The sequence below is a fragment of the Hemiscyllium ocellatum genome, chromosome 13 (genome assembly GCF_020745735.1).
Source record: "Hemiscyllium ocellatum isolate sHemOce1 chromosome 13, sHemOce1.pat.X.cur, whole genome shotgun sequence".
NCBI lineage: Eukaryota > Metazoa > Chordata > Chondrichthyes > Orectolobiformes > Hemiscylliidae > Hemiscyllium > Hemiscyllium ocellatum.
Genome location: NC_083413.1, coordinates 65,482,626 through 65,510,106, shown reverse-complemented (window position 1 = coordinate 65,510,106; position 27,481 = coordinate 65,482,626). Strand labels below are relative to the sequence as shown.

Sequence of the window (27,481 nt, the reverse complement as noted above, 5' to 3'; positions counted from 1 at the left end):
CAAAATTCCACACATCAAGAAGGCTGGATAACAGTCAAAGGGTATTAGAGGATGGATGGTCAATTACATCTAAGATTGTACAAGAGTCCAAAGACAAAATAGATTGGTTAATGTAACCTGGTCATAGTTGTGAAAAGATGTAATTTATGATTTTGCTTAGAGCTATTTAAGTGCTATTCTTGAAACAAAAAGATTGGAGACAGTCACAAGGAGGAACAGACATGGGAGATAATAAATGTTGGAGGATTCAATGCTCCAATCAAGAAACAAAACATTTTGCTAAAATCATAATTCATAAAAATATCACAGCAACAAATCTATTTACAGTTTTTGGAAGAGCAATCCAGACATGGTCAATTAGTGCAGAACAATAAAAACCAGCAAGACAAATGTTGCACTAGATAGCCTAATAGACTGAAAGTAAAATAGAGTCTTACTCTAAAATACATAATTCTTCAGTCAATTTAAGTTTTGAAAGCAATGGAAGGGTCTGATTGAAAGTAGCAAAAGGCAAATTTAGGACTTTGAGCTTAGTATATTTAATGTATGAAAAGGATGCCCAGTCATCATAGCAAGGAGAAAATGCAGAATTTTTTTTTAAGAAAAGAAACAGCTAATCATTATAATTACACAAGTCAATGCAGCATATTGTTCCAGGACAGAGGAGTTGGAACTAGCTGATAACATTGCAATAAAAATCAAAAATTAAAGAAATAATGGAGATAACAGTGCCCTGTGTAATATGCTGTTTCAATAAGTGTAATGCACAAGTATATTCAGGTGTACCTAAGCAGCACATGTAGAAATTAATTTTTCTTGGATGTATTTATCAATGACATTCATCAAGTCAGAGCCATTAAACACGGAAGCAGACCTTTCGGTCCAACTTATTCTTTGCAACCAGGCATCCCAATCTGCCCTAATCCCATTTGCCAGTATTTGGCCCATATCCCTCCAAACCCTTCCTATTCATGTACCAATCCAGATCCCTTTTGAATGTTGTAATTGTACCTGCCTCCTCCACTTCTTCTGGCAGCTTGCTTCATACATGCACCATCCTCTATTTGAAGAAGTTATGCCTGCAGTGCTTTTTAAATTGCAGTTGATCACTAATTTAGACGACATGTTCTACAGTTACAAATCTTTTATTATCCCTGCGTCCAGAAAACCCAAAAGACATAATATAATATTTACCTTCATTTGTGCTAACTGTTGTTGTTGCTGCTGTTGCTGTAAACGTCTCAGTGCCTCTTGTTGCTGTTGTCTTTGTCGTATGGACTCCTGTTTCTGCAGCTCTTTATGACGCTCTATATCTTTGCGTTTTTGTTCCTCCTCTTCTAGTCGGAGTCTATTCTCCTCCTCCATTCGGAGGCGGTTATCTTCTTCCATTCGTCGCCGAGTTTCTTCCTCCTCCATCACCCATTGTGCTGCCTCTTCATCTTTACGTCGCCGCTCTTCTTCCTTTAAGGAAAACAAAATACTAAATTAAGTCTTAGATACGTTGCAAGCACTTCTATACATGGAAAAGTATACATGAGAAATCTTAATGATGGAATTTATGTTACCAGCTTGGTACACTGATTATGCTGCAACTAGCAGCAACAGGGTTGAAATGTCATTGGGCTATTAATCAGAGGGTTAGGATAATGCTTCAGGAACATGAACGAATGCAGTTCTAACAATACTGAAGAATTATACTGTTTGGGACAAAGCTGCCAACTCAATTGGCAACCCGTGTTCATTCCCTTCACTGCTGTTGCGCAATGGCAGTGTGTTACCATTTAACTTATGTGTTGCAGTATCTCACCAAGGATCTTCTAACAGCACATTCCAAATCCAGAAAGTGTAACTTCTAGAAGGACAAGAACAGGTGCATGCAAACACCACATATAAGTTCTCCTCCAAGCCACATAAAAGCCTGACTTCATACTACATTGCCACTCTTTCACGGTCAGTGGATTCAAATCCTGGAATTTCCTACCTAACAGTGGGTTTCCTGACATTGCAGGAGTGGTGTGGTTCAAGGCTGCAACGTCTTCAAATGCAATTAAAGGATAACACAGTCACCAACATCCACATTTTATGAACAAGTCAATAAAAAATTCCACAGTAACATGGTTGACTCTTAAATGCCTTCTAAAATACAGGAGCAAGCCACTCAGTTCAAGGGGAATTATGGCTGTGCAACAAATGCTGGCTGTCAGCAACACCCACTTTCAAAAGAATTTTTAAAAATCAACTGAAATTCCAATGTTAGTTATTAAAATAAAACATGAAAACAGATTTGAAGTTTTAAACCAATATATAATTTAAAACAGGATACAGTGAAGGGAGTGAGCGTGGTGGATGGGATGCTTATCAAGTTAACTTCTTTACCCTGGATGCTGTCATTCTTCTTCAGTATTGCTAAAACTGCGCTTGCTCATGTCCCAAGTGTGTTATCATAAGCCTCTGATTAACAGCCCAATGAAGTTTCCACAATGTTGTTGTTAAATGCAGCATAATCAAGTGTACCAAGCTGGTATGTTGGTATATGACAGTGTTGGCTCAAAGGTAGCACCACACAGAGAGCTTAGAGTACAAGTTTCATGAGAATGTTATAATCTAGTGCAGTACCAAAAGAAGGCCACACTGCCAAAGGTGGAAATTCTCACAGAAGAATGTTAAATTTACCTTCTTGGGAGGGTATGAAATAATCCATGATAGCATTGAAAAAGGAACAAGTTTTCAGTGTTGTGGCCTGTATTCATCCCTCAAACAAAAGTATTAAAATAAGTGATCTGAAGTATCACATATTTGTTAGTAGTACTGAGCAAATCACAAACCAAGTTTTTGTACACTTTGAGTGAGTAAAATTCAAAGTATTTCAAAGGTTGTAAAGCACTTTAGAACACACAAGGCTCCATATAAATGCACGTCCTTTCCTATAATGCAACATTATATAAGCAGAATGCTAATTATTCAAAAAAATAAATATTTAATAGTAATGAGACAAAACATTAATAACATTTAATAGTAAACATTTGTTGTAGCATTACCAAAATTTTTAAATGAACCAAGATTTTATCTATAACTCAACTTGAACTTGAGCCCTGGTGACTGCAACTGAGGCAACTTTGCTACAGTTCCTTTCATGTCACAAATATAATATTCTCAACATTACCTGAAACAGACACGCTTTCAACTCCTCAGTGAATATTTAAGCACTTTAAATTCCAGAAAACGGAAACAAAATGCCCCAGTCTCACCTTGGAATTACAAGCTATAAAAGTTGCTCCCGTAATTTAAATTTTGCAAATTTTGTTAATAAGATTATCTGTTGAAACAAAGACATTTCCCTTTTTGATCTCATGCAGGTACCTGTTTTCGAAGGATTTCTTCCTTTTGACGTCTTTCTTCCTCTTCCCTCTGCCTTTCTTCATGCCGGCGGGCTTCTTCCTGCTGTCGCTCCTCCTCTTCCTTTTGTCGACGAACTGCTGCTTCATGATCTCTTTGGCGCTGGAGTGCTTCTTCCTAAGACAAGTAAATATATAAATTGTTTTAGATATCAAGATCAAATCAAGCATTCATTCAAAATCTTCTTCACATGCTTCCTTTAGTCTAGTGCCCAAACCTGCATACAACGCAACAGCTGAGGTCTAACAAGCGTTTTATACCAGCATCACTTCCTTGCTCCTGTGCTTTATGCACCTCATATTAAAGCTCAGAATGCTGTATGCTTTATTAACTGCTCTTACTGCCTGCACTGCCACCTTTAATGATACATTATTCTTCCTGCAAAATATATTCTTCTTACAAAAATGAATTACCTCACACTTCTCTGCGCTGAACTTCATCTGCCTCTTCAATTTTTCAATGTCCTTTTGAAGTTCTACACTGCCTTCCTCTCAGTTTCTCCCCAAAGATGAATATTCTTCCCAAACCCTCTCCCAATCTATAACTAACCCAGTCCACAGTTCCTCCTTCATCCAAAGCAATTGGCTTCCAGAAGGGAAACGTGTAAGGAAATTGTCATGACGTTTTATCACTAAATTCAAGTAGAACTTGCACATTGTAGAGTTTCCCAGCTGCTGACATCATTTCTCCCCCATCATCAAGGTCTAAATATCTCAAACATGTTAACTAAGTCTTCATAACCTCAATTCAAAGTTATAAGTAACGCAAATTAACAATGAAATAATATGTCAATTTACTTATGCTCTAATTAGTGTAATAGCTTTGTTAATTGCATTAATATCTTTCAGATGTTTAATTATATTTTAATTACATAGAAATTGATTGGCAGAGCTGTTTAAGGATCTGTTTCACTGACAGATTTCTGTCTGAGTTCAAAATCAATTGTGTAATTGAATTCTGCACAGCACACTGAAAACGTATGTACCAGAAATCCTTGTAGCCAAGTGCATTTGAATGACCAATAGATAATTTTAGTTCTGCTCCATTAATGCTGTAGTAGGCCTGGTAAATTATTTGACAAAATCATGCTGCCGCTGAAGTGCATCAAGCACCATGTCATAGAATCATAGGGATGTACAACATGGAAACAGACGCATTGGCCATCTACGCCGAGCAGATATCCTAACCTAATCTAGTCCCATTTGCCAGCACTTGGCCAATGTACCTCTAAACCCTTCCTATTCATATACCCATCCAGATGCCTAATTGTACCAGCCTTCACCACTTCCTCTGGCAGCTCATTCCATATATGCACCAGCCTGTGCATGAAAAAGTTGCCCTTAGGTTCCTTTTAAATTTTTCTCCCCTCACCCTAAACCTATGCCCTCTCGTACTGGACTCCCCCACTCCAGGGAAAAGATCTACTTAATCTATCCATACCCCTCAATTTTATAAACCTCTCAGGTCATCCGTCAGCCTCTGACGCTCCAGGGAGGACAGAAGTGTGGCATGTGCACTTTGTTTCTAAATCCTGTTCCTAACTGTACCTGTTTCCTCCTTGCAAGTTCCTCTTCCTCTTTTCGTTTTCTCTCCTCCTCTTGCCTTCGCAAAAGCTCTTCCTGATGGCGACGGATTTCTTGTCGTTTTCTTTCCTCTTCCTCCTTTTTAGCTCTAATTTCTGCATCCCTCTTTTCTTGCTCAAGCTAAATTCAGAAATATCATGATGATTACAGAAATTTATCAGAAGATGGATGAACAGATCAATTTTGTTCCTTAAAAGTTACAGAAAGATTATAAATGTAACTAATGAAACAGATTCAAGGTACTAAAAGAACAGTTTCATAATTTTTAAACACGATTACTTCTATTGGCACTGATTAATCATTCCAGTGCACGTTTAGTAATTATTCCTTCACACAAATGAAAAGTTAAGCATATGAATGAAACAAAATATAGTTCACTCTTGGCTGAATTAGATCATTATAGCAGAAGATATTTGCTGAAAGCAAGAACATGTATTTTTATCAATGCCTTCACTATCCTCTGACAGTTCAAAGCATTTCCATGCAAGTGTTTTCTTTTCAAGAAGTTATTGTTATTTTATAATTTGGCAAGGAATTTACACAAAGACCCTACAAACAGCAATAAGAAATATGATCAGAGTGTAATGTGGATTTTTTTTAAAAACCAGGGCATTGCCTGGGCTAGAGAGTTTTACTTATGATGATACTGGATAGACAGCTGTTTTCCCTCAAGCACAGAAGACTGAGGGGGAACATGATTGAGATGTATAAAATTATGAGGGGCATAGACAGGAAGGAAGTTTTCTCTTGATGAAGGGATCAATAACTGGGGGCTCATAGATTCAAGGCAAGGAGCAGAAGGTTTAGAGGGGATGAGGGGCAAGATCTTTTCATCCAGAAAGTGTATTTCAGAGTTAGAAAAAGTGAATTCCGAATGGCCAGCTTGTTACCAAGAAATACTTCAAAATAGATTGTGTGTAATATTTTTTTTTAAAACCTTGGCAGCTTTTCCTCTCTCAATCTGCTGGATTTGCTCGACTGTGGTTCCCTGAACCGGGGCATCGACTGGCAAGTCCCACACGCTACCACCGTCCCAACCTGAAAGAATATTTACAGTTATAATTAAAGAAAGGAATAGGTTTACAAAATCAAGAACTCTACACATTCAACATCACAGTATGTAGTTAAGCAAGAAAAGGCAAAATGACCAACCACGCACAAATATGACAGGTAAATTAAGGCAGTCAAAAATAGATTCCACAATTTACTGAGGGGAATTCAGTGAATAAAAACAGATAGACATAAAATACAAGTTTAAAAAAAGGCTGGATCGATATCCACTGAATTATCTTTTTCTTTCTAATTGACTTGCATTTCCCACATAACATGGAACACGGTTTAGGTTTAATAGATTCTGGGGTAACATGCATTGCCATGTAAACAATGCAGGCAGGAGTGTATTGGAACTGTAAAGGTTGGAGATTAATGGAGTCCAATAGCAAGGGTATACAGTATATGGTAGGGTTTGGCAGAGATAAATGAAAGACGAAGAAAAATAAAGCATATGTATAGTTCAAGAGAAAACATTCTCAAATTAGTTTCACTTCCATAGCAGTTAGCTAATGCAAGGCACACAGTGCCAATGGTCTTGTGCTATTATCGCCAGACTGTTAATTCAGAGACTTAGATAATGGTCTGGGGACCCAGGTTCAATTTTGCCATGGCAAATGGTGGAATTTGAATTCAATAAATAATTCAACAGGAATTAAGAGTCTAATGACGACCACAAATCAATTGTCAAGATAAACCAATCCGATTCACTAATGTCATTTAGGGTAGGAAACAACCATTCTTACCTGGTTTGGCCTACATGTGAAGCTAGAGCCACAGCAGCGTGGTTGACTCTTAATTATGGACGGGCAATAATTGCTGCCGAGCTAGCGAAGCCCTCATCCCATGAATGAATAAAGAAAAAAAAATCTAAAGTGGACTAAAATATACATAGGTGAAGTCACCATATTCCCAGAAGGACTGTAGGCTGATCTCTCATTAACCTGAGGGCTGCCACACTTCAGATAACAGGAGGGATTGAGGAAGAGAGTCCTTCATGGTAACCACAGCTGCTGCTGTTAGGTATCACTCTGCATCGCAAATTAGCCATCCAGACCATTCCGCCAACCAACACCATGTTTTTATGACAATACTATCTTCTAGTGATATCACTTTCAGGTAACAGTCTCAGTTAAACTGTCACATACAATAAGCCAGACATCAAAATCTAGTCCCAAACAGTGAATGTGGTGTCATTTCTAGTTACTGAAAAAACCTAATGTTTCTTTAAAAACTCTAAGGTAACTTAATTTCTTAATATTTACCTGAGGGTTGAGATGATGTAGCCTGCAATTCCCATATTGAGGCACTATCAGGCACACTCATGGAACGTGTTGCTGGAGGCGTCAGACCTTGCTCTGAGGATCTGTGTGGAAATGAAAAGTGCTTACTTTTTCAGTTGGAGCAAATGCTAAATTTTGTCAATTTTTGATACAGTATTAAAAATTGTTCTTAGATGATAATTTTGAATGTTTCTTTCATGTAACAATGAATCCTCTCCAATGAGGTATAATCAGATGCCAGATAATATATATCTCGTTGACGACTCCATGCAAGGTTCAGTGACTTAACTAACAAGACATGGTTTAGTTGAACATTAGCTAATTATAAAAAAATTACTGGTGACTTAAAGTCAAAAAAGTCTGCTTTGTTAAAATAAGACAAACAGTTACAGATCTTGAGAGACACCATTTTGAATCAAGAATGGGGCAAAGGAAGGAGGTAGACTTCTACGAACAACCATTAGGAATGATATGAATGCCATTGGCATCATTTTTCTCACATACTTTTACCATCTTGCCAATTGAGCCAATTGGTGCCTGCCCAGTTCAGTGAAAAATTGATGACTGCACCAATTTAACTCTACAGCTAATATTTTTGTTGTGCACTTTGTGAGATCTGCTATACATGTTTAATAAGGATCTTGAATGAATTAACTTGATCAGCTTGGAATAAGTGCATCTGCTGCAGAGTTTAAACTATCTTTGTAGGAAGTTAAAATATCCCTGAACATAACACGAGTCTCACATAGGAGAGATAGGAAGATGTTGGTCAATTTCTAGACTAGAAAAAGGGAGCTTCTTGGAAGATGATTTTATGGATAGTGCATTTTCATACTAAGAAACATAAAATTAATCCAAACAGTACAATAAACAAACAATCAAGGAATCAAGAAAACAATCCTTGGATATGAAAATTCATCACAAAGAATTAAATGGAAAAAATTATATAAGCTGAGTGATGAAAGACAAGAGATCGTGGAAATAATACAACAGCGGCTTTTCAGTGGCAAACAAGACAGCATTTTGAATTCCAAAAGAAATATTCTTTCCATGAAGTTGTGACACCTTAGCTTCAAAGCTTTCAGCTGTATTTGGAAAACTATTTATCTTTCAGTTAGGAAAGGTTCGGCTACATCATTCTGACACAAAATGAAATGCATTTTCTTTATTTTCTCCCTAAATATCAACTTTTCACTGAAAGACATATCTATCCCCTTTTTTTTAATCATCAATAATCTCTTAAAAGGTATTGATTTGTTTTTCTGGGTACAAGCCCCTCACACGTGGCATCAAAAATTTCTTTTATCCATTCACTGGGTAAGTATCATTTCATTCAGCATTTGTTCCCTGTTTAAGATAATGGAGAGCTGCTTTCTTGGGGTGTGGGCTCAGGCCCAGTACTGTTAAGAAGGGAGTTTCAAGATTTTGATCCAGTGATAGTGGAGGAACGGAAATAAAGTTTGAGTCAGGATCACGTGGGTGTTGGAGTGGAATGTGCAAGTGGTGATGATTACAGTATCTGCTACCTATGTTCTTCTAGGTGGTAGGGGTTGCAGGAGTGAAGGCACACAGTGCTGCAACTGATGCAGGAATATGTATTGATGTGGTAAATAGGGTGCCAATCATGCAGGCTATTTTACCCTAGACGATGTCAAGCTTTTTCAGTGTTGTTGGAGCTGCACCAATCCAGACAAGTGGGGAGTACTCCACTGCTGATATTTCCCATCTAGATGTTGGATAGGCACTGGAGAAAAAGGAAATGAGTTACTTGCCAGAGAATTCCCAGGTTTTGATTTGCTCATGTAGCCACAGTATGTGGCTAGTCTAGTTCAGCTTCTGGTCAATGGGAATCCTAGGCTGGGGGTCTCAGTAATGATAATGACATTGAATATCACTGGGACAAGGATTAGATTCTCCATTGTTGGAGATGGTTATTTCTGAAGTGAATATTCTTCACAGGTTTAACTTGTGAACACATTCAAATGAGAGAAAAATCCTGCTCTTTAAAAGAAGTACATAGCAATGATCTTTTATCAGTAATCAGAAATAGGAGGAACTCCAAAGTATCTTCTCTGCAGCCCAGAGTTGTTGTAGCCAACTAACACCATCTCTGACTGAACTGCCAAAAAGAGGTCACTCTCCAATTTTCAATGTTTCCACTTTAAATGTGGTGTTAGTTAAATTAGAGTCAAAATTTGGCATAAACCAACAAAAACAAAATCAAAATAAACCTGGGATGAATGGAAAAAAGCTGGAGAACCTCATATCAGAACTTAACTTAAACATGGCAAATATTAGCAAGGAGTTCAACCTTCTTACATTCTACAGTGTTTTCAGATTACCTTTTCGATTTATGTGACATAAACACTTCGTACCAAAGCAGTGGGTGTGTACCAATACCATTCCTAAAAAGGTGCATATAAGAGTTTCCCTCTCCCTCTAAAGATACTGAATTGCAAAAATTGTTACCTTAACTTTAAGGCTTGAAACTGCTCAAGTATGACGGCTAGTTGCTGTTGTTGCTGCTGTTGCTGCTGCGTTGTTATGGCTTCCACAGCTGCCTTTTGATGATGTGCTATTGCTTGTGCATATTGTTGCCTTTAAAAATGATTTCACAGAAAATTGATACCAATCTTAAACAGGAACTGGATTTCCAACATTCACATATAATGTAACAAATAGTTTCTCAGATCCAATTTTAATAATGATAGTGCAAAATAATAGATTTCTCAGAACTTTAATTCATCACATTTGAATGGCACCACCTTAGGTATAATAACTGATCTTGAGTGCAATGTAATAGTTACAACATTTTTATTCAAATTGTGTTCAAATGAGAAGTTCAGCAGAGTTCACTTTTATCAATTTATGCCTTTCGTTCATCATAAAACATACTCTCACTACAGGTCCCAGTCATAAATCTTTTAACTCTTACACACTTGACATTCCATCATTCTAATTTTTCAGGACTCTGGTAACTCAATTCAACTTCCCAACTTTCTTAATTTATAAAAGAGGAATGAAGACCATTTAGACATTAGGGTAACTGCTTTCAACTGATGCACAAACCTATCGATAGCTTAATCTCTTGCAATTACCAAACTATATTACCCAGTCATGACCTGATGCATTAGTTGACTGTTTTCAAATATAAAAACATACCCAGAAGAACTGGAACCACCAATCATCAGGCACAATTCTTAATGTTCAGTATCATTCTCACCAAGTTATGACTTCCAATGAATAAAATTAAAATCTGTCAACATAAGTAACTGAACAAGACAGACATACAAAACACGTTGCAAACAAACTTGGAGCAAGGAAGATAAAATGGTGGACAGAAGCAAGGTGTTCAGATAATTCACGGAATCATTACAGTGCGGAAGGAGGCCATTCAGCCTACCATACAGGTCATTAACCAGCACTATTACCTTATGCTAATCTCCTGCTTTTTCCTCGTATCTTTGCAACACATTATTTTAATCCAAATAATCACCCAATCCTCTCCAGAATGATTCAGCTGTACTCCTAGACAGTGCCTTCTACATCCTAATTACTTGCTGTCTGCCATAGTTCTTAACTCACCCTTGCTTGCTTTGCAGATCACTTTAAACCTACGCCTTCCTTTTACAAGCAGGAACAGTTTACTCTATTCTACTTGACCATAATGTTGAAAATCTCTTATCAACTAGATGAGTTCAAAACGAGAGGGCATTATTTTAAGCTGAGAGGAAAAAAAGACTTAAAAGGGACCCGACGGGCAACTCTTTCCACAGATGTTGGCTTATGTGGAATGAACTGCTAGAGGAAGTGGTGGATGCATACAGTTACAACATTTAAAGACATTTGGACAGGCAAATGAATAGAAACGGTTGCGAGATATCGGCCAAACCCAGGCAAACGGGACTAGTTTAGTCTTGGTTGGAAACTTGGTTGGCTTGGATGAGTTGGACCAAAGAGTCTGTTTCCATCCTGTATGATTCCATGAAATATCATATCACATTGGCAGCAAGTTAGAAAACGCTCTTGTATGCTATTTGTTTTTAGCAAGTGGCTCCATATTAACCTCAAACAATTTGGCATAACATTTGCCTACAAGTCCAAAGATTTCTGGCTAATGCCCTGGGAACATGGATTCAAATCTCAATATGTCAACAAGAGATTTTAAAATTCAATTATTAGTAAATTCACTATTCTTTAGGGGAGGTAATCTGGTGTCCCTACCTGATCTGGCTTACATGTGACTTATGTCATATGTTTGCCCTCTACTGGCCTAACAATCCATTCAGCTGCATCAGACCATCACAGAACAGTCAGAAGAAATAAAACTGGATGGACTATCTAACACTGGAAATGACAAGAGTGTACTTTGCCCTTTCAACTCTGCCAAATCCTCTGTAGTAACAAGGGAGCGGCTATGCCAAAATTGAAATGAATTGTCCAATAGGCTAGTCAAACAACAGTTTGATTACCACACCCACAATATATCTTCCAGTTAATTTCCCAGACAGCATCATTACCTTTGAGAATATCTCACTGTCCAAAGTGGCAGGTCATGGATATACAGCTAGGTTGGAGTTATGTCCTCAACGTATGAATCTGGATCCCATGACATCTCACAACATCAGGTCAAACGTGAACAAGGAACTTATCACCCTTCCTTGGCTCTGAATCAACATTCCATCCTGAATATTGAATGCCATTTTGCGGAAATACTAAAGGTAACAATGGCATAAAATGTACTCTGGGTGGATAATCTCAATGTCCACTACTAGGCATTGCTTTGTAGTATCACAACTGGCAGAGCTGTCTGAATTCTGAAGGATGTAACTGCAAAATGTACCGGCCAAAGGTGGTGAGGAACCAAAAAGATCTTGTCCACATCAACGTAGTTGTCTTTAAACTGAGCACAGAGGAACCTTGATTATCCGAAGGACACGGGCGGGAGGTATTTAAGTCAGTTAATCGAATGCCAGGTAACACTTTAGCCAAGCATCGGGACCATGCGATCTTGCCAGATAATCCGATATTCAGATAATCAATGCCAGATAATCAAGGTTCCTCTGCATACACTTAAATAGATTGCGTGGCACCATTACGGTGGTGAATGGGATAAGTTAATAGGTAAAAATGTGGCTTCCACGAGGTACTATGAACCATCTGCAAAACCGTACTCAATATAGCCACAGCCCTGCCTATACCTTCTCAACAATAATCAATCCTGGGGATCAATCCTAGCTGAAACAACACAGGAGGGTAAACCAGGAGCAGCACCAGTCATACCCACAAGTGAGGAGTCAACCTGATAAAGCTACAAAACAGGACTACTATCAAGTTAAATGACAGAAGTAGCATGTGACAGAGCTAAGCATCCTGCAACCGAAGGATCAGATCAAAGCTCTGCAGCCCTGCTCCATTGAGCCATGACGTAAAGAGAAAGCAACTCTACAAATATCCCCATCCTCCAAAGATAGGGGTACACAATACAATGTAAAGCAATTGCAACTATCTTCAACCAGGTGTGCCATGTAGATAATCCACTTCTTGCTGTCCCCATCATAGATGCTAATCTTCAGCCATTATAATTCACTGCACCTGATGTCAAGAAATTATTCATGCCCTGGCAATAGTGGTAAAGCTATGTGCTTTATAACCCACTATGCCTCAACCTAAGCTGTTCCAGCACAGCACTGAGTTCTCAGTGTGGAAAACTGGCCTGGTATGTTCTGAATATGAAAACAGGACAAATCTGATCGAGCTAATTACTCAGTTTCCTTGTGATGGGTAGAATTTGAAAAGTTAGAATTCTGCCAAATGAATTCATGAATATTCATTCATTGTTGCTGGGTCAAAATCCTGGAACTCCTTACTGCAGTATTTCAAGAAAGCAATCCACCACCTTCTCTAGGACATGGGCAACATCCAATCTAAGAATAGTTCATTGTTTTAAAGATTACCGGGTCATAAGCTGTGCCTGCAGAAGCTGCTGGCACTGTATCTGCTGCATCTGATACAAATTCAAGGTAGCAAGCTCCTGTTGTCTCTTCAGTCTTTCCTGGTCCAGCTCACCCTAAAAACAAAACAAACGAGAAAAAGAAACTATTTGCGAAACGAGCTATTCTGTTGATACACAATGAAACAGAGGTCCACAAGTCTTGAAATAGAATATACTGAAACTTAGAAGTGTTCAGAAAAGGTTTATCAGGATTTGCCAGGGTTGGCAGGTTTGAGCTATAGGGAAAGGTTGAATAGACTGGGGCTATTTTCCCTGGAGTGTCGGAGGCTGTGGAATGGCGTAAAAAGAGGTTTATAAAATCACGAGGTACATGGATAGGATGAATAGACTAGGACTTTTCCTTGGGGTAGGGGAGTCCAGTTTAAGAAGAGTGGGGGAACATTTAAAAAGGGACCTAAGGGGCAAACATTTCATGCAGAGGGTGGCAGGTGTATTGAATGAGCTGCCATAGGAAGCGGAATTACAACATTTAAAAGCCATCCAGATAGGTATATATATAGTCAGGTGGTGATTAGAGGAATATGGACCAAATGCTGGCAAATAGCACGAGATTAGTTTAGGATATCTGGTCAGCATGGATGAGTTGGACCAAAGGTTTGTGTCCATGCTGTGCAGCTGTCTGAGTCTATAACTCAGAAATTATACATCTACACAAACTAACTTTGCTGAATCATGGCATATTGCATCACATGGACCTTTATCTGCACTGCATTAAAGTGTGCTGTCCAGTATATTTCATTTATATTTCCTGATGAAGTGAAAGTCAAATACTTTTGCCTACATTTTCCTGAATTTCATTTCTTGTTAATTAAGATAAAACAAAAACGTGGTTTGAATTTGTTTACATATCACCAAATACAACTTATCTTTGGCTTTATCATCATTGAAAATCTTGCATCGTGGAGCTGCATTTAAAAAATTCTACATCATGAATGTGGCTAATATACTGTAACACTCTACACCAAAAACTAAAAATAGATCATAAATATTCAATTGTTTCCTTGTAAGTTATAGGATGCATGAAAACAGCCAAGTCAGCATAAACCTAAATACTTCATCACAAAATCTTTGGGTACCATCCAATCATTGGTGATAAGCCAGATTCCAAAACAAACTCAACTCAGAGTAATAAATACCAAGTAGTAATAGCATGCAAGGTGCACAATATAGCGAAATCTAATCTCCTAATCAGTGCACCTCTACAAAGTGTTAGACGCCCTTTTGCCAAATACTAAAATGCCAGTTAATTTGAGTATCAATCAGAAGTTTACTTTAAAAGCCAGGTCACCTTTCTTCTGAAGACCTATCAATTTTTTCTCATTCCTCCAGAACAACAGTGAGCAAAATCTTGAATCGAGGGAATGTTCTCCTGACAGAACCAAAAAAAATGAACTTGAATATAATCAGACATCAAATTCATTTGATCCAACAATACAGGTGACTGACTTGGGGGGAAAAAAAGGGGGAAAGAGTGCTCAGAAACCTCTGGAGCAAAAGTACAGGGAGATGAAAATATTAACTTACACATTTCCAAAGTTTTGGAAAATCCAATCCCAAGAATGGACTTGTAAGACCTATCATCTGGGAAAACACATCTATAAAAAGGACCTCATACCAATTATCTTTTGAGATATTTTGATCATAATGCCATATTTGTGTGTCTGTGTTGAAGGCAAAAGAGTTTGTGGTCACCTTCCCTAAATCTGCAAATGACAAAAATTTCTAATCATCTGAAGACAGAGAACATGGAAATCAAGAAATTCTGAACCTCCATAGACTATACTGTCAAGTCATTGCAGATGGAAATGATCCATAAACCAAAGTACTGGCTTGAACACTCCTGTTATGTGGCAGGTCTACTGCAAAACACAAGGAAAAAAGTTATATCTTCTTGAATAAAGTATAACTATTTGCAATTGTGTGCCAACTCACAATTACCCCATGAACAACCTCTGACTTTAAAAATACCTAATTTTATATTTATGAAATATCAAATTTCTCCAAATAACTGTTTTGAAGTATGTCAGCTGCTACCTTAATGCCATACGTAATTCCAAAACTATTTTAATTCTCATGAAGTAAAATAAAGAGAATCAATGTTTTTCATTTCTATTTTATTGTCTTTTAGTTAGGCGTAGTCCGTTTTCCACAACCAGAAGCAACTTCTCTATATCTACCTGATCTCCCCTCTCTCAATTATTAAGGCTCCCATTAGTTCAAAACACCCCTCTTCCCACAATTTAGTTTCTGAAGAATAGATCTCCAACATGCTCAGCTTGTGTTGAGGAAATGTTCTCAATTCTGGCGCTATTTTAGTCAACGTCTTTGCCTCAATTGTCTTATCTAAACGATAAAAAATATATTCTGAGGAACAAATGACCAGAACTGTACACAAAGGATCAAAACATGACCAGTTCTATCAGTCTAGAAATAAATACACAATTTTGTCTCCAAAGTGCCTTTATTCATCCGTCATCACTTACTGATTTGCACACATGCCTCCCAGTTCCTTTTATTCCACTGCTCCATTTAGACTGCTACCCAAGCAATGCAAAATAATTCCCTTTCTTTTAATATATTCGTCCAGGACATAATAGCATTCATCTTGAATGCTATTACATCTGCTTATACCACCTCCTCTGGCAAAGCACTCCAGACACTCACCATCCTGTGAAAAATTTACCTCATTTTTTAAACTTTCCCCTCACACCTTGAACCTCTGTCCCCTAGTAACTGACCTCTTCACCCTGGGGAAAAGTTTCATACTTTCCATAACATTCACAATCTTATAAAGTTCATTCAAGTTGCCCCTCAAACTCCTGTGTTCCAGTGGAAAAACTCAGTCTATCCAACCTTTCTTCATAGCTAAAATTCTTCATACCAGGCAACATCCTGGTAAATCTTTTCTGTACCCTCTCCAAAGCACCCACATCCTCTGATAGTGTGGTGACCAGAACTGCCCACAATATTCCACATGTGGCCTAACTAAAGTTCCAAAAACTGCTGCATAACCTGCTTATCTTGAGACTCAATGCTCCTTTCAATGAAGGCAAACAGACTATTAGCCTTTTTTTTTACTACCTTATCTACCTGTGTTGGCCTGTAATCTATGTACCTGCACACTCCGATCCCTCTGCATATCAATACTCCTAAGGGTTCTCTCACTTACTGTACAATTTCCATCTGTACTTGACCTTCCAAAATGTATCACCTCCCATTTGACTGGTTAAAAACTCTTTTTCCACCTATACATCCATCTGATCTATATCCTGTTGTATGCTCGGTCAATCCTCCTTACTATCCGCAACACTGCCAATCTTTGTATCATCCGCAAACTTATTAATTAGACCAGTTACATTTTTCTCCAAATGCAGACTACGTACAGTAGGGGATCCCAGCACTGATCCCTATGGAATACCACTAGTCAAAACCCTCAGTTCCAAAATGCGTTCCTCCATTGCTACCCGATGACTAAGCCAGTTCTATATCAATCTTGCCAGCTCACCCAAATACCATGAGATTTTACCTTTTGTAAAAGGCTTTGACAAAGGTTTTACTGAAGTCCACACAGACTTCATTAACTGCTTTTCCATCATTAATCAATGCTGCTATTGTGTCTGCTTCCACCACCTTCAGGCACACTCAATTTTTGTGACAAAAACTTGCTTCGCACATGTCAAACTCCACACCAGCCTCCCACCTCCTTGCCTTGTATCTTAAACCTGTGTTCTGCAGTAATTGACACCTCCACTCTGGGAGAAAGTCTCATTTTTCGACTCTATCCATGCTATTCACAATGTTTCTCAAAAAAACCCAGTCAAGTTAGTGAGGCACGACCTCCCCTGCACAAAACCATGCAGTCTAATCACTAATAAGTCCATTTGCTTCTAAATGCATACAGATCTTGTCCTGAGAACCTCCTTGCTCTCCTAGTATAACATATCACACTTAATATCAAAGTGCATTTGTCAAACACATGACTATGTCCCATGTTTACTAGCGTCACCTTACATTCCAAATTGCTCTTCACAATATTGACTATATCCCACAAGGTCTGCAAATTTTGAAAATGCAGTTCTGATTCCCAAATCTTTATTATTTATGCAGATTGTGAATGACTCCTTGGATGAAGGAAAGAAAGAAAGAAATGGTGGCGACATTTGTGGATGACACAAAACTAGGTAGGAAAACAAGTTGTGAACAGGACATAAGGAGGTTACAAAAAAAGATAAGAGATAGATTGAACAAGTGAGCGAAGACCTGACAAATGGAACATCATGTGGGAAAACATGAAACTGCCCATTTTGGCAGGAATAATAAAATAACATTATTTATATCATGAACAATTGCACAGCTCAGAGGTGTAAAGAGATATGGTTCTAGTGCGTGAAGACTTATATGCAGGTACAGCAAGTAATTAGGAAAGTTAACAGAATGTAATTAATTAAAACAAGGGGAACTGAATACAAAAGTAGGGAGCTCATCGTTCAGTTATTCACAGAACCCTTCTGAAGAAATAGGTCGAGCATTGGCCTTTTTATTTTAGGAAGATGTAAACGCATTGGAAGCAGTTCACAGGCTTATTAGATAAATATTTGGAATAGGCAATTTGTGTTGAGGAAAGATTGGATAGGCTAGTCTTGAATCTGAAGTAGGAGGTGATTGAACTAAACATAAGCTATCAGGGATTTGACACTGTTCATGTGTAAAGTATGTTTCTTCTTATAGAAGGACTAGGGGTCACTATTTAAAAAGAGAGATGCCTGCTTTGAGATATGAGGGATCATATTATTTTACTAAGGGTCACTTTTACAGTAGAGATAGATGCTTGATAAGCAAAGGTTTGACAGATTACCAGGGCGAGGTGGGGATGTGATCTAATTAAATTAGCCATGATCTTACAGAATGGTGGCGGAGCAGGATGGCTTACTTGTACTTCTGTGGTGGGCAATTTACATGATGGGTAAAATGTGAATAAAATATAACTGCAAAATTGAATCAAACAAACTTTACACAATGCTATCTTATGAAGAATACCTTTACTGATGTCTGTCTTGCCAATCCAACTAGAAATAGCCAAATAATACTACAAACAATTCACTTACATTTTAGCTTGATATCATGCACAGGTATCACCATAAATGAATATTTATGCATTTTCCATTAGATCTTATGGAAACCCTCTTACCAGCAATGGAGGAGGAGACGTTCCTGGAGCAAAAGGTACTCTGCCCCACATCTTAATAACCTCTCCCAATGGCTGGAAACCCTCATCACAGCCTCTCTTTACGAATAAAGACATTGTGAAGTAGCCAGCCTGGAACCATTCTGCCATTTCTTGGTTAGTGAAAGGTCCTAGAGAGTGTGAATAAATTAAGAATACATATTTAATACAAGTAATAAAAGGTTTGGATGTCAGTTTGCTTGCTGAGCTGAAAGGGTCATTTTCAGACATTTCGTCACCATACTAGGCAACATCTTCAGTGAGCCTCTGGACGAAGCACTGCTGGTGCTTCCTACTTTCTATTTAAATGTCTGGGTTTCCTTGGGTTGTTCCTGTTCTTTTTCTCAGGGGTTGATAAATGGGATCCAAGTCAAATGTGTTTGTTGATAGAGGTCCGGTTAGAATGCCATCTACACTTACAATGATTTGGATCCCATTTACCACCCCCTGAGAAAAAGAACAGGAAATGACATCAACCACCCAAGGAAACCCAGACATATAAATAGAAAGCAGGAAGCACCAGTGCTTTGTCCAGAGGCTCACTGAAGATGGTGTCCAGTATGGTAACGAAACGTCTGAAAATGAACCTTCCAGCTCAGTGAGCAAACCTACACCCAGAACCTCAACCTGAGCTACAAATCTTCTCAAACCTCACTAATAAAAAGTTTCCACAGTGTATTATCGTGTTATCCTGAGGTTATACAAAAAAAAATTCAGTTCAGCACAAATCACGTACTGCCAGGATAGCAATGTTGCCTTTTAAAATTCTGGCTAAAGATAGTTAGTAAACCGACTTTGCAGCCATTTCCTACATTTAGCGTTTTTTAACCGCATGATAAAAAGAGCACAATTTTCAAAGTAGACCATCTCTAATATTCAGCAAGGCATTTCAGTCTCCAGAGATGTTTTAACTTTTTTACAGAATTAAAAAGAGCAATTCCTGGGAAGATTTAGAGATTCTGTTATTAAGAATTTGACTTTGCCACCTACATACCAAAAAGTGTCCAACACTTCAGTGCCACAAAAATGGAGGTAAAGAATTTATATGGGTTTCATTTGACAAGAATCCCTGTTAGCAAGGGCTGGAATCTAAAATGAGTAGTTGCCTTCTAGATGTTTTAAAGCACAAGTTATGAAAGATGCCACATAAATGAAAATCTTTTCCTTTTCTATTGTTGCTGTTCAAACAAACAGTTATTAGCAACCAAACATTAAAATGGCTGTCTGCAGAAATAAAATATGCAATCATAATGAAAAATACAGAATAAAGTACTTCGAAGCAGACATTAACTGCACATCTATAATGCTTAATTCACAACTGCACTCTAAGTTCAAATGCTATCTCTGTTACATGACTACTGATGCTTTGTACTTCAATCTAAATTATAAAACAGTGGGCTAGAACTTTCATAGATATATTCACACAATAGTGACAAGTAGTAAACAGGAACTGAAAGATTAAATTTTTCTAGCAATAGACATGTCCTGCTTACATCTTCCTCAAATCAAGTGATATTTTCCATCTTTGTGTGATGGCAGAAGACATGGTCTAACGGGGGAAAATTAGACCAAAGACACCTTTAACAAAAGAAAAAATTAGGATACCACACTAATAACAGAACAAAGCTTGCCGCATCTAGAATACCATGTTCTGGTTTCCATTCATATCAAAGATTTAAATTTACTGAAAGAGGTCTAGACAACCATGAGGTAGGTCTCTCTATGTAAAAGTACTGAAGTATAAGAACATTGGGACTTTACTCACTGGAGAAGAGGAGATGAGGGGAACTCGACAGTCAAGGTTTTCAGAGGATGAAGAACATGAATCAAAGAAATTTTTATATTAGATACAGGATTAAAAGATGAGGGAACACAACGCACAGTCATTAAAGGAAAAAGAATTTGCACTTATGAAAACACTTTATATATGACCAGAACACCCCAAAACCTATTTTCATGTTACATTTCAGGATCTTATGAATTTTTACATAAATGGATTCTTTGCTTCAAGCTACAATATAGCTTTGATACAAAATCAAATTCAGTAAAAAATTTTAAAAGGTTCCGTTTCTCAATATTTGGATTTTAAAAACTGAAACCATTCAGATAAATGCAGACAAAGTAGGTTATGGTCTTAGGCTGCTGATTGATTTACTTCCAGTCATCAAGTACAACTGTTTGAAACATTAGGCAGCTCACCAACATGTTTGAACATCAGCAGTAAAAATTCAGGATGGGCATGGCTGCTTCCAGCAAGGTCAGCAAGAAAGATTAATTGAAGAGAATATCTTAAGTTTGCAGCAAAGATACTGTGAGACCCAAGTGTTTACAGTGTTTGTTTCCAATTCAGAATTCCAGATGTTGCTGTAGTTAGCTTTTGGACAAACGTGACTATGAAGTTAGCTTACACGACCCACTCAGGATTGTAAACAATTTGGAAGTGTATCTGGCCAATCCAAAGACAGTAGCCAAATAATTAAAAATTTTCCTTCCTGCCCATCTAAACAAAGAGTCAATGAATAGTATGGAAGATGAGAGTAGAAAGTCAGCCACTGAGGGGCACAGCTTCTTCCTTCCATATAAGTGATGCACTTAATCATGTTCTCAGATTAATGGCAGGCATTATATATTCAGAGTATGGTTGATAAAAGTGCAGTTGCTGAGAGTATTTGAAGGAGGGGATGGGAAAATTAACTTGGAGATATTGGGAAACTGGAGTGTGAAGGCCTATCACCAAAATCAGGGTAACAAATGACTAGATTAGGACAAGGGCCAAGCTCAATTTCTTAGTAGCGCTAAAATAGGAATAAGGTAACTGAATCTGGAAGTGACAAAGAAATAGATCACGTGGGTCTCAACCGTACAACAACTGCAGCAAGAAACCGTCAGGATGGCATTCTTGGATGGAGCATTTTTAGCCTCTACAATGATCTCCCCGCTTATCAGAAATGGAAATATTTGCTTTTTATCAGTTTTCAGCACCATTCAACTTTTACAAAACTGAAGTAGGCCAAGGCTTCAGCAAGACACAAACAACATTCAGGGTTGTGCTTCTCAGTGACCAGCCTCAACAAAGGAAAATCTAACTCCTGGAGTGCTACCACCAGTGAATCATCCACAATAAACATCCTGGTGTTATCACTAACCCAGAAATTTGAGTGCACCAGCCAGATTATGATGACTGAGGTTGGAGGAATAAACAGATTTCTAACTGGTTCCACTCCTTTACTGGCCCTAAGTTTAAATTTAACCTATGCGATGATTTGACCAAATTATAGGTTTTAGATTTAACGCTAAACCAGATTCAACAATTCAAATCAAGCTTCTTTAGTCAACAAATAACTAGATCACCACAAGTATTACTCCAACAAACATGCAAAGATAGACAAATAAAGTTGAGACAGCACAAAGGTATAACATTCTATAAATCCCAAATATAACGTGAAGCATATATAACCAACAAAAGATGCCTTACCACCACAGAAAACATCAGATAACAAATGCAATTAAGCAAACCCCATGGATTTCCAAATCGAGACTTCAACACGGTGGATTACCAAATCTCATTAAAATGAAATGAATGATTTATTGTCACGTATATTTTAGTGAAATGCAATACAGTGAAAACTTTCATTCGTCACCATAATCCAGCGCCATTTTGATAGGATCATAGCCAAAGATGGACAGCATGGAAACAGACCCTTCGGTCCAACCCATTCATGCCGACCAGATATCCCAACCCAATCTAATCCCACCTACCAGAACCTGGCCCATATCCCTCCAAACCCTTCCTATTCATATACCCATCCAAATGCCTCTTAAATGTTGCAATTGTACTAGCCTCCCCACATCCTCTGGCAGCTCATTCCATGCACATACCAACCTCTGCGTGAAAACGTTGCTCCTTAGGTCTCTTTCATATCTTTCCCCTCTCACCCTAAACCTTTGCCTTCTAGTTCTGGACTCCACGATCCCAGGGAAAAGACTTTATCTATTTATGCTATCCATGCCCCTCAATTTTGTAAACCTCTATAAGGTCACCCCACAGCCTCTGACGCTCCAGGGAAAACAGACTCAGCCTGTTCAGCCTCTCTCTGTAGCTCAGATCCGCCAACCCCGGCAACAATCTCGTAAATCTTTTCTGAACCCTTTCAAGTTTCACAATATCTTTCCGATAGGAAGGAGACCAGAACTGCACGCAATATTCCAACAGTGGCCTGACCAATGTCCTGTACAGCTGCAACATGAACTCCCAACCCCTATACTCAATAGTCGGACCAATAAAGGAAAGCATACCAAACGCCTTCTTCACTATCCTATCTACCTGCGACTCCACTTTCAAGGAGCGATGAACCTGCACTCCAAGGTCTCTTTGTTCAGCAATACTCCCTAGGACCTTACCATTAAGTGTATAAGTCCTGCTAAGATATGCTTTCCCAAAATGCAACACCTCGCATTTATCTGAATTAAATTCCATCTGCCATTCCTCAGCCCATTAGCCCATCTGGTCCAGATCCTGTTGTAATCTGAGGTAACCCTCTTCGCTGTCCACTACACCTCCAAATTTGGTGTCATCTGCAAACTTACTAAATGTACCTCCCATGCTCACATCCAAATCATTTATATAAATGACAAAAAGTAGAGGACCCAGCACCGATCCTTTTGGCACTCCACTGGTCACGACCTCCAGTCTGAAAAACAACCCTCCACCACTACCCTCTGTCTTCTACCTTTGAGCCAGTTCTGTATCCAAATGGCTAGGTCTTCCTGAATTCCATGAGATCTAACCTTGCTAATCAGTCTCCCATGGGGAACCTTGTTGAACGCTTTACTAAAGTCCACATAGATCACATCTACTGCTCTGCCCTCAATCATCTTTGTTACTTCAAAAAACTGAATCAAGTGTTTGAGACATGATTTCCCACGCACAAAGCCATGTTGACTATCCCAAATCAGTCCTTGTCTTTCCAAATACATGTACATCCTGTCCCTCAGGACTCCCTCCAACAACTTGCCCACCACCGAGGTGAGGCTCACCGGTCTATAGTTCCCTGGCTTGTCTTTACCGCCCTTCTTAAACAGTGGCACCATGTTTGCCAACCTCCAGTCTTCTGGCACCTCACCTGTGACTATCAATGATACAAATATCTCAGCAAGAGGCCCAGCAATCACTTCTCTAGCTTCCCACAGAGTTCTCGGGCACACCTGACCAGGTCCTGGGGATTTATCCGTTTATGCGTTTCACGGCATCCAGCACTTCCTCCTCTGTAATCTGGACATTTTGCAAGATGTCACCATCTATTTCCCGACAGCATTTATCTTCCATATCCTTTTCCACAGTAAATACTGATGCAAAATATTAATTTAGTATTCTCCCCCCCCCCCCCATTTTCTGTGGCTCCACACAAAGGCTGCCTTGCTGATCTTTGAGGGCCCTATTCTCTACCTAGTGACCCTTTTGTCCTTAACATATTTGTAAAAACCCTTTGGATTCTCCTTAATTCTATTTGTCAAAGCTATCTCATGTCCCTGATTTCCCTTTTAAGTATACTCCTACTTTCTTTATACTCTTCTAAGAATTCACTCGATCTATCCGGTCTATACCTGACATATGCGTCCTTCCTTTTCTTAACCAAACTCTCAATTTCTTTAGTCATCCAGCATTCCCTATACCTCCCAGCCTTCCCTTTCACCCTAACAGGAATATACTTTCTCTGGATTCTTGTTGTCTCATTTCTGAAGGCTTCCCATTTTCCAGCTGTCCTTTTACCCGTGAACATCTACCTCCAATTAGTTTTTGAAAGTTCTTGCCCAATACTGTCAAAATTGGTCTTTCTCCAAGTTAGAACTTCAACTTTTACATCTGGTCTATGCTTTTCCATTATTATTTTAAATCCAATAGAATTATGGTCTCTGGCCCCAAAGTCCTCCCCCTCCCCCACTGACACCTCAGTCACCTGCCCTGCCTTATTTCCCCCCCAAGAGTAGGTCAAGTTTTGCACCTTCTCTAGTAGATACATCCACATACTGAATCAGAAAATTGTCTTGTACACACTTAAATTCCTCTCCATCCAAACCTTTAACATTATGGCAGTCCAAGTCGATGTTTGGAAAGTTAAAATCCTCTACCATAACTAACCTATTATTCTTACAGATAGCTGAGATCTCCTTACAAGTTTGTTTTTCAATTTCCCTCTGACTATAATACAATCCCAATAAGATAATCATCCCTTTCTTATTTCTCAGTTCCACCCAAATAACTTCCCTGGATGTATTTCTAGGAATATCCTCCCTCAGCACAGCTGTAATGCTATCCCTTATCAAAAATACCACTCCCCCTCCTCTCTTGCCTCCCTTTCTATCCTTCCTGTAGCATTTGTATCCTGGAACATTAAGCTGCCAGTCACACCCATCCCTGAGCCATGTTTCTGTAATTGGTATGATATCCCAGTTCCATGTTCCTAACCATGCCCTGAGTTCATCTGCCTTCCCTGTTAGCCCCTTTGCATTGAAATAAATGCAATTTAATTTATTAGTCCTACCTTGTGCCTGCCTGCCCTGACTGTTTGATTCACTTCTGTTCTCAGCTGTACCTGTCTCAGATCAATCTCTTTCCTCACCATCTCCCTGGGTCCCACTTCCCCACCTTACTAGTTTAAATCCTCCCAAGCAGTTCTAGCAAATTTTCCTGCCAGTATGTTCGTCCCCTGACAATTTAGGTGCAATCCATCCTTTTGTACAGGTCACTTCTACCCCAAAAGAGATTGCAATGATCCAAAAATGTGAATCCTTCTCCCATACACCAGTTCCTCAGCCATGCATTCATCTGCTCCTCCGGCCCTCACTAGCTCGCAGCACTGGGAGTAATCCAGATATTGCTACCCTTGAGGACCTACTTTTTAAATTCCTGTCTAACTCTCTAATCTCCCTTCAGAATCTCAACCTTTCCCCTTCCTATATCATTGGTTCCAATTAAGAATAAGAGACAAAAAGATATAGCTTTAAGAGGGTCCATGTATGTATATGAGCTGCCTCACCAGACCCTACTAGCATTAAAGTCACCAATACTCAGGTGCCATCTTTTACCACTGGGCCTACCACTTCAGGGCTCACCCTCTCCTCCATGCTGGGCTCATTAATACTTACAAGGGCTTAGAATTCTTTACTTCTGATTATTTGGTTTTACAATTCCTTAAAAAAACCATTCTGTCATGGTCTGCCTCTATTATTGTTCATGCTTTGATGGTCCAACTTACTTTCCTGAATTCTTGAAAATCAGATTCTAGCACGTGCTCTCCGTCACAACTCCAATTTTTCTATAAACTGCAAACTTTATCAAGGCAGTATTGTTCCTCGATTGGATTCCTGAGCGTTAACCTGGCTCGGTTAGACCAAGCGATCACTGGCTGTCGGTTTTCCAAACCCATTCTCTGCTGCATTGAGATATTAACGTGCAGCAACATCTTCCATATCCCAGCTCCTCGGACATCCTGAGCCCTCACTACACACAAATGCTCAAAGACTTCTCTGAGCCCCAAAGACAGAACGAATAAAGTTCAGGTGCCTTTAGCAAGACAACTAACAACAGCCCAACATAGAACTCGCTTCTCTCTCACACACACATACATAGCAACTTAAAGTCTCATTGTCTGTCACTTTTGAATTTTCAGCAATATCTGAACTGCCCTGACAGACCCATAACAATGCCATTTCTAGACAGAATTGAACGTAACTAATTGGTTAGAACAGTCAAATGTAGCATCCTTGACATGATCATCACCCTGACTATTAAAAAAAATTAGTTGAGTGCTGGCTCTTGCAGCAAAAAAATTGATACAAAGACCATCATTCCAATATAAAAACCGGCTATAACTGCAAGTCAGAGGTTGAGAATTCTAGCTATGAAGTAATTCACCCCAAACTCCCCAAAACCATCCGTCATCTGTAAGACATCAGTCAGCAATGTGCAATATTCTCCTCTCGCCTGGATAACTTTAGCTCCAATAACATTCAAAAAGCTTGACACCACTCAGGTCAAAGCAACTGATCAGTATTCTTTCCACCCCTGCAAATATTCAACACCCTCCCCACAAATGTACCGTGGTAGCAGTATGTACCATATATTAGATTCACTGCAATAACAATTTGTCAAAACTCCTTTGACAGCATCTTTCAAACACAGAGAAGAATAAAGGCAGAAAATACATGGGAAGCTCCACTCCAAGCCACATATTAGCCTTACTTTGAACCACATTACTGCTACATCAGTTTTGCAATGTTTGGTTAATCAAGACTTTCAGATATTAAAGTAAAGAGAGAGATTTCAGCGAGAGCCTGAAAGGGGAGTGACAGCTGAAGAGAGCCATTAATCGTGGGTCAGAAGGCCGAGCGCAAAATGTCATTAATAGCAAATATTTTGGAGGAGATCCAGAAGAGGAGAAAAGACACATAGGGTAGCCAAGGCCATAAGGAAGGATTCTAAAATGCTGTGGAGAGAGACTAGGTAAGCATTTTGATAAGATGTTGGTATTACATTTTGGCAAAACAAACAAGGGCAGTACTGAGGTATTTTAGGTGCTGGAGGTGATTTCCTTGAATTCCAGGAGCAGCAATTACTGTTTCATATGCTGTTGCATTGTTTTGGAATTTTGGAAAAAAAAGGGAGAAGGACAGACAAAGGAAGCACATGATGAGGTCATTGCAGGAGGTAGAGAGAGGCACGGTTACTGCCTTTGATGTTTGAATTCGTGTATCGCTGGACAACGGAGTGCATCTGGGAAAATTAACAAACAGTGAAATTCACAACTGATCTTGGAGGAACTGTTGGGCAAAGTTCACAGCATAGAATCAGATATGTTAATCGTTGTTTTAAGTGGGGCCTACAGAGAATCTGCAATCATGAATATAGTAGGTTCTTTCTTGATTATAT

At 38.8% G+C, this 27,481-nt stretch overlaps 1 protein-coding gene across 1 annotated transcript in view; it reads right to left on the bottom strand.

Moving 5' to 3' along the window:
• The window catches only part of gigyf2 (GRB10 interacting GYF protein 2), a 220,117-nt gene that overhangs the window by 24,659 nt on the left and 167,977 nt on the right, over window positions 1–27,481 (bottom strand). The window contains exons 15-22 of the mRNA XM_060834883.1: window positions 18,517–18,683; window positions 13,270–13,382; window positions 9,782–9,910; window positions 7,295–7,395; window positions 5,917–6,017; window positions 4,944–5,099; window positions 3,361–3,513; window positions 1,195–1,461 (exon numbers count right to left, since the gene is read on the bottom strand). Of these exons, the coding sequence (XP_060690866.1) occupies window positions 1,195–1,461; window positions 3,361–3,513; window positions 4,944–5,099; window positions 5,917–6,017; window positions 7,295–7,395; window positions 9,782–9,910; window positions 13,270–13,382; window positions 18,517–18,683 (1,187 nt within the window). The remainder of the gene's footprint in view (window positions 1–1,194; window positions 1,462–3,360; window positions 3,514–4,943; window positions 5,100–5,916; window positions 6,018–7,294; window positions 7,396–9,781; window positions 9,911–13,269; window positions 13,383–18,516; window positions 18,684–27,481) is intronic.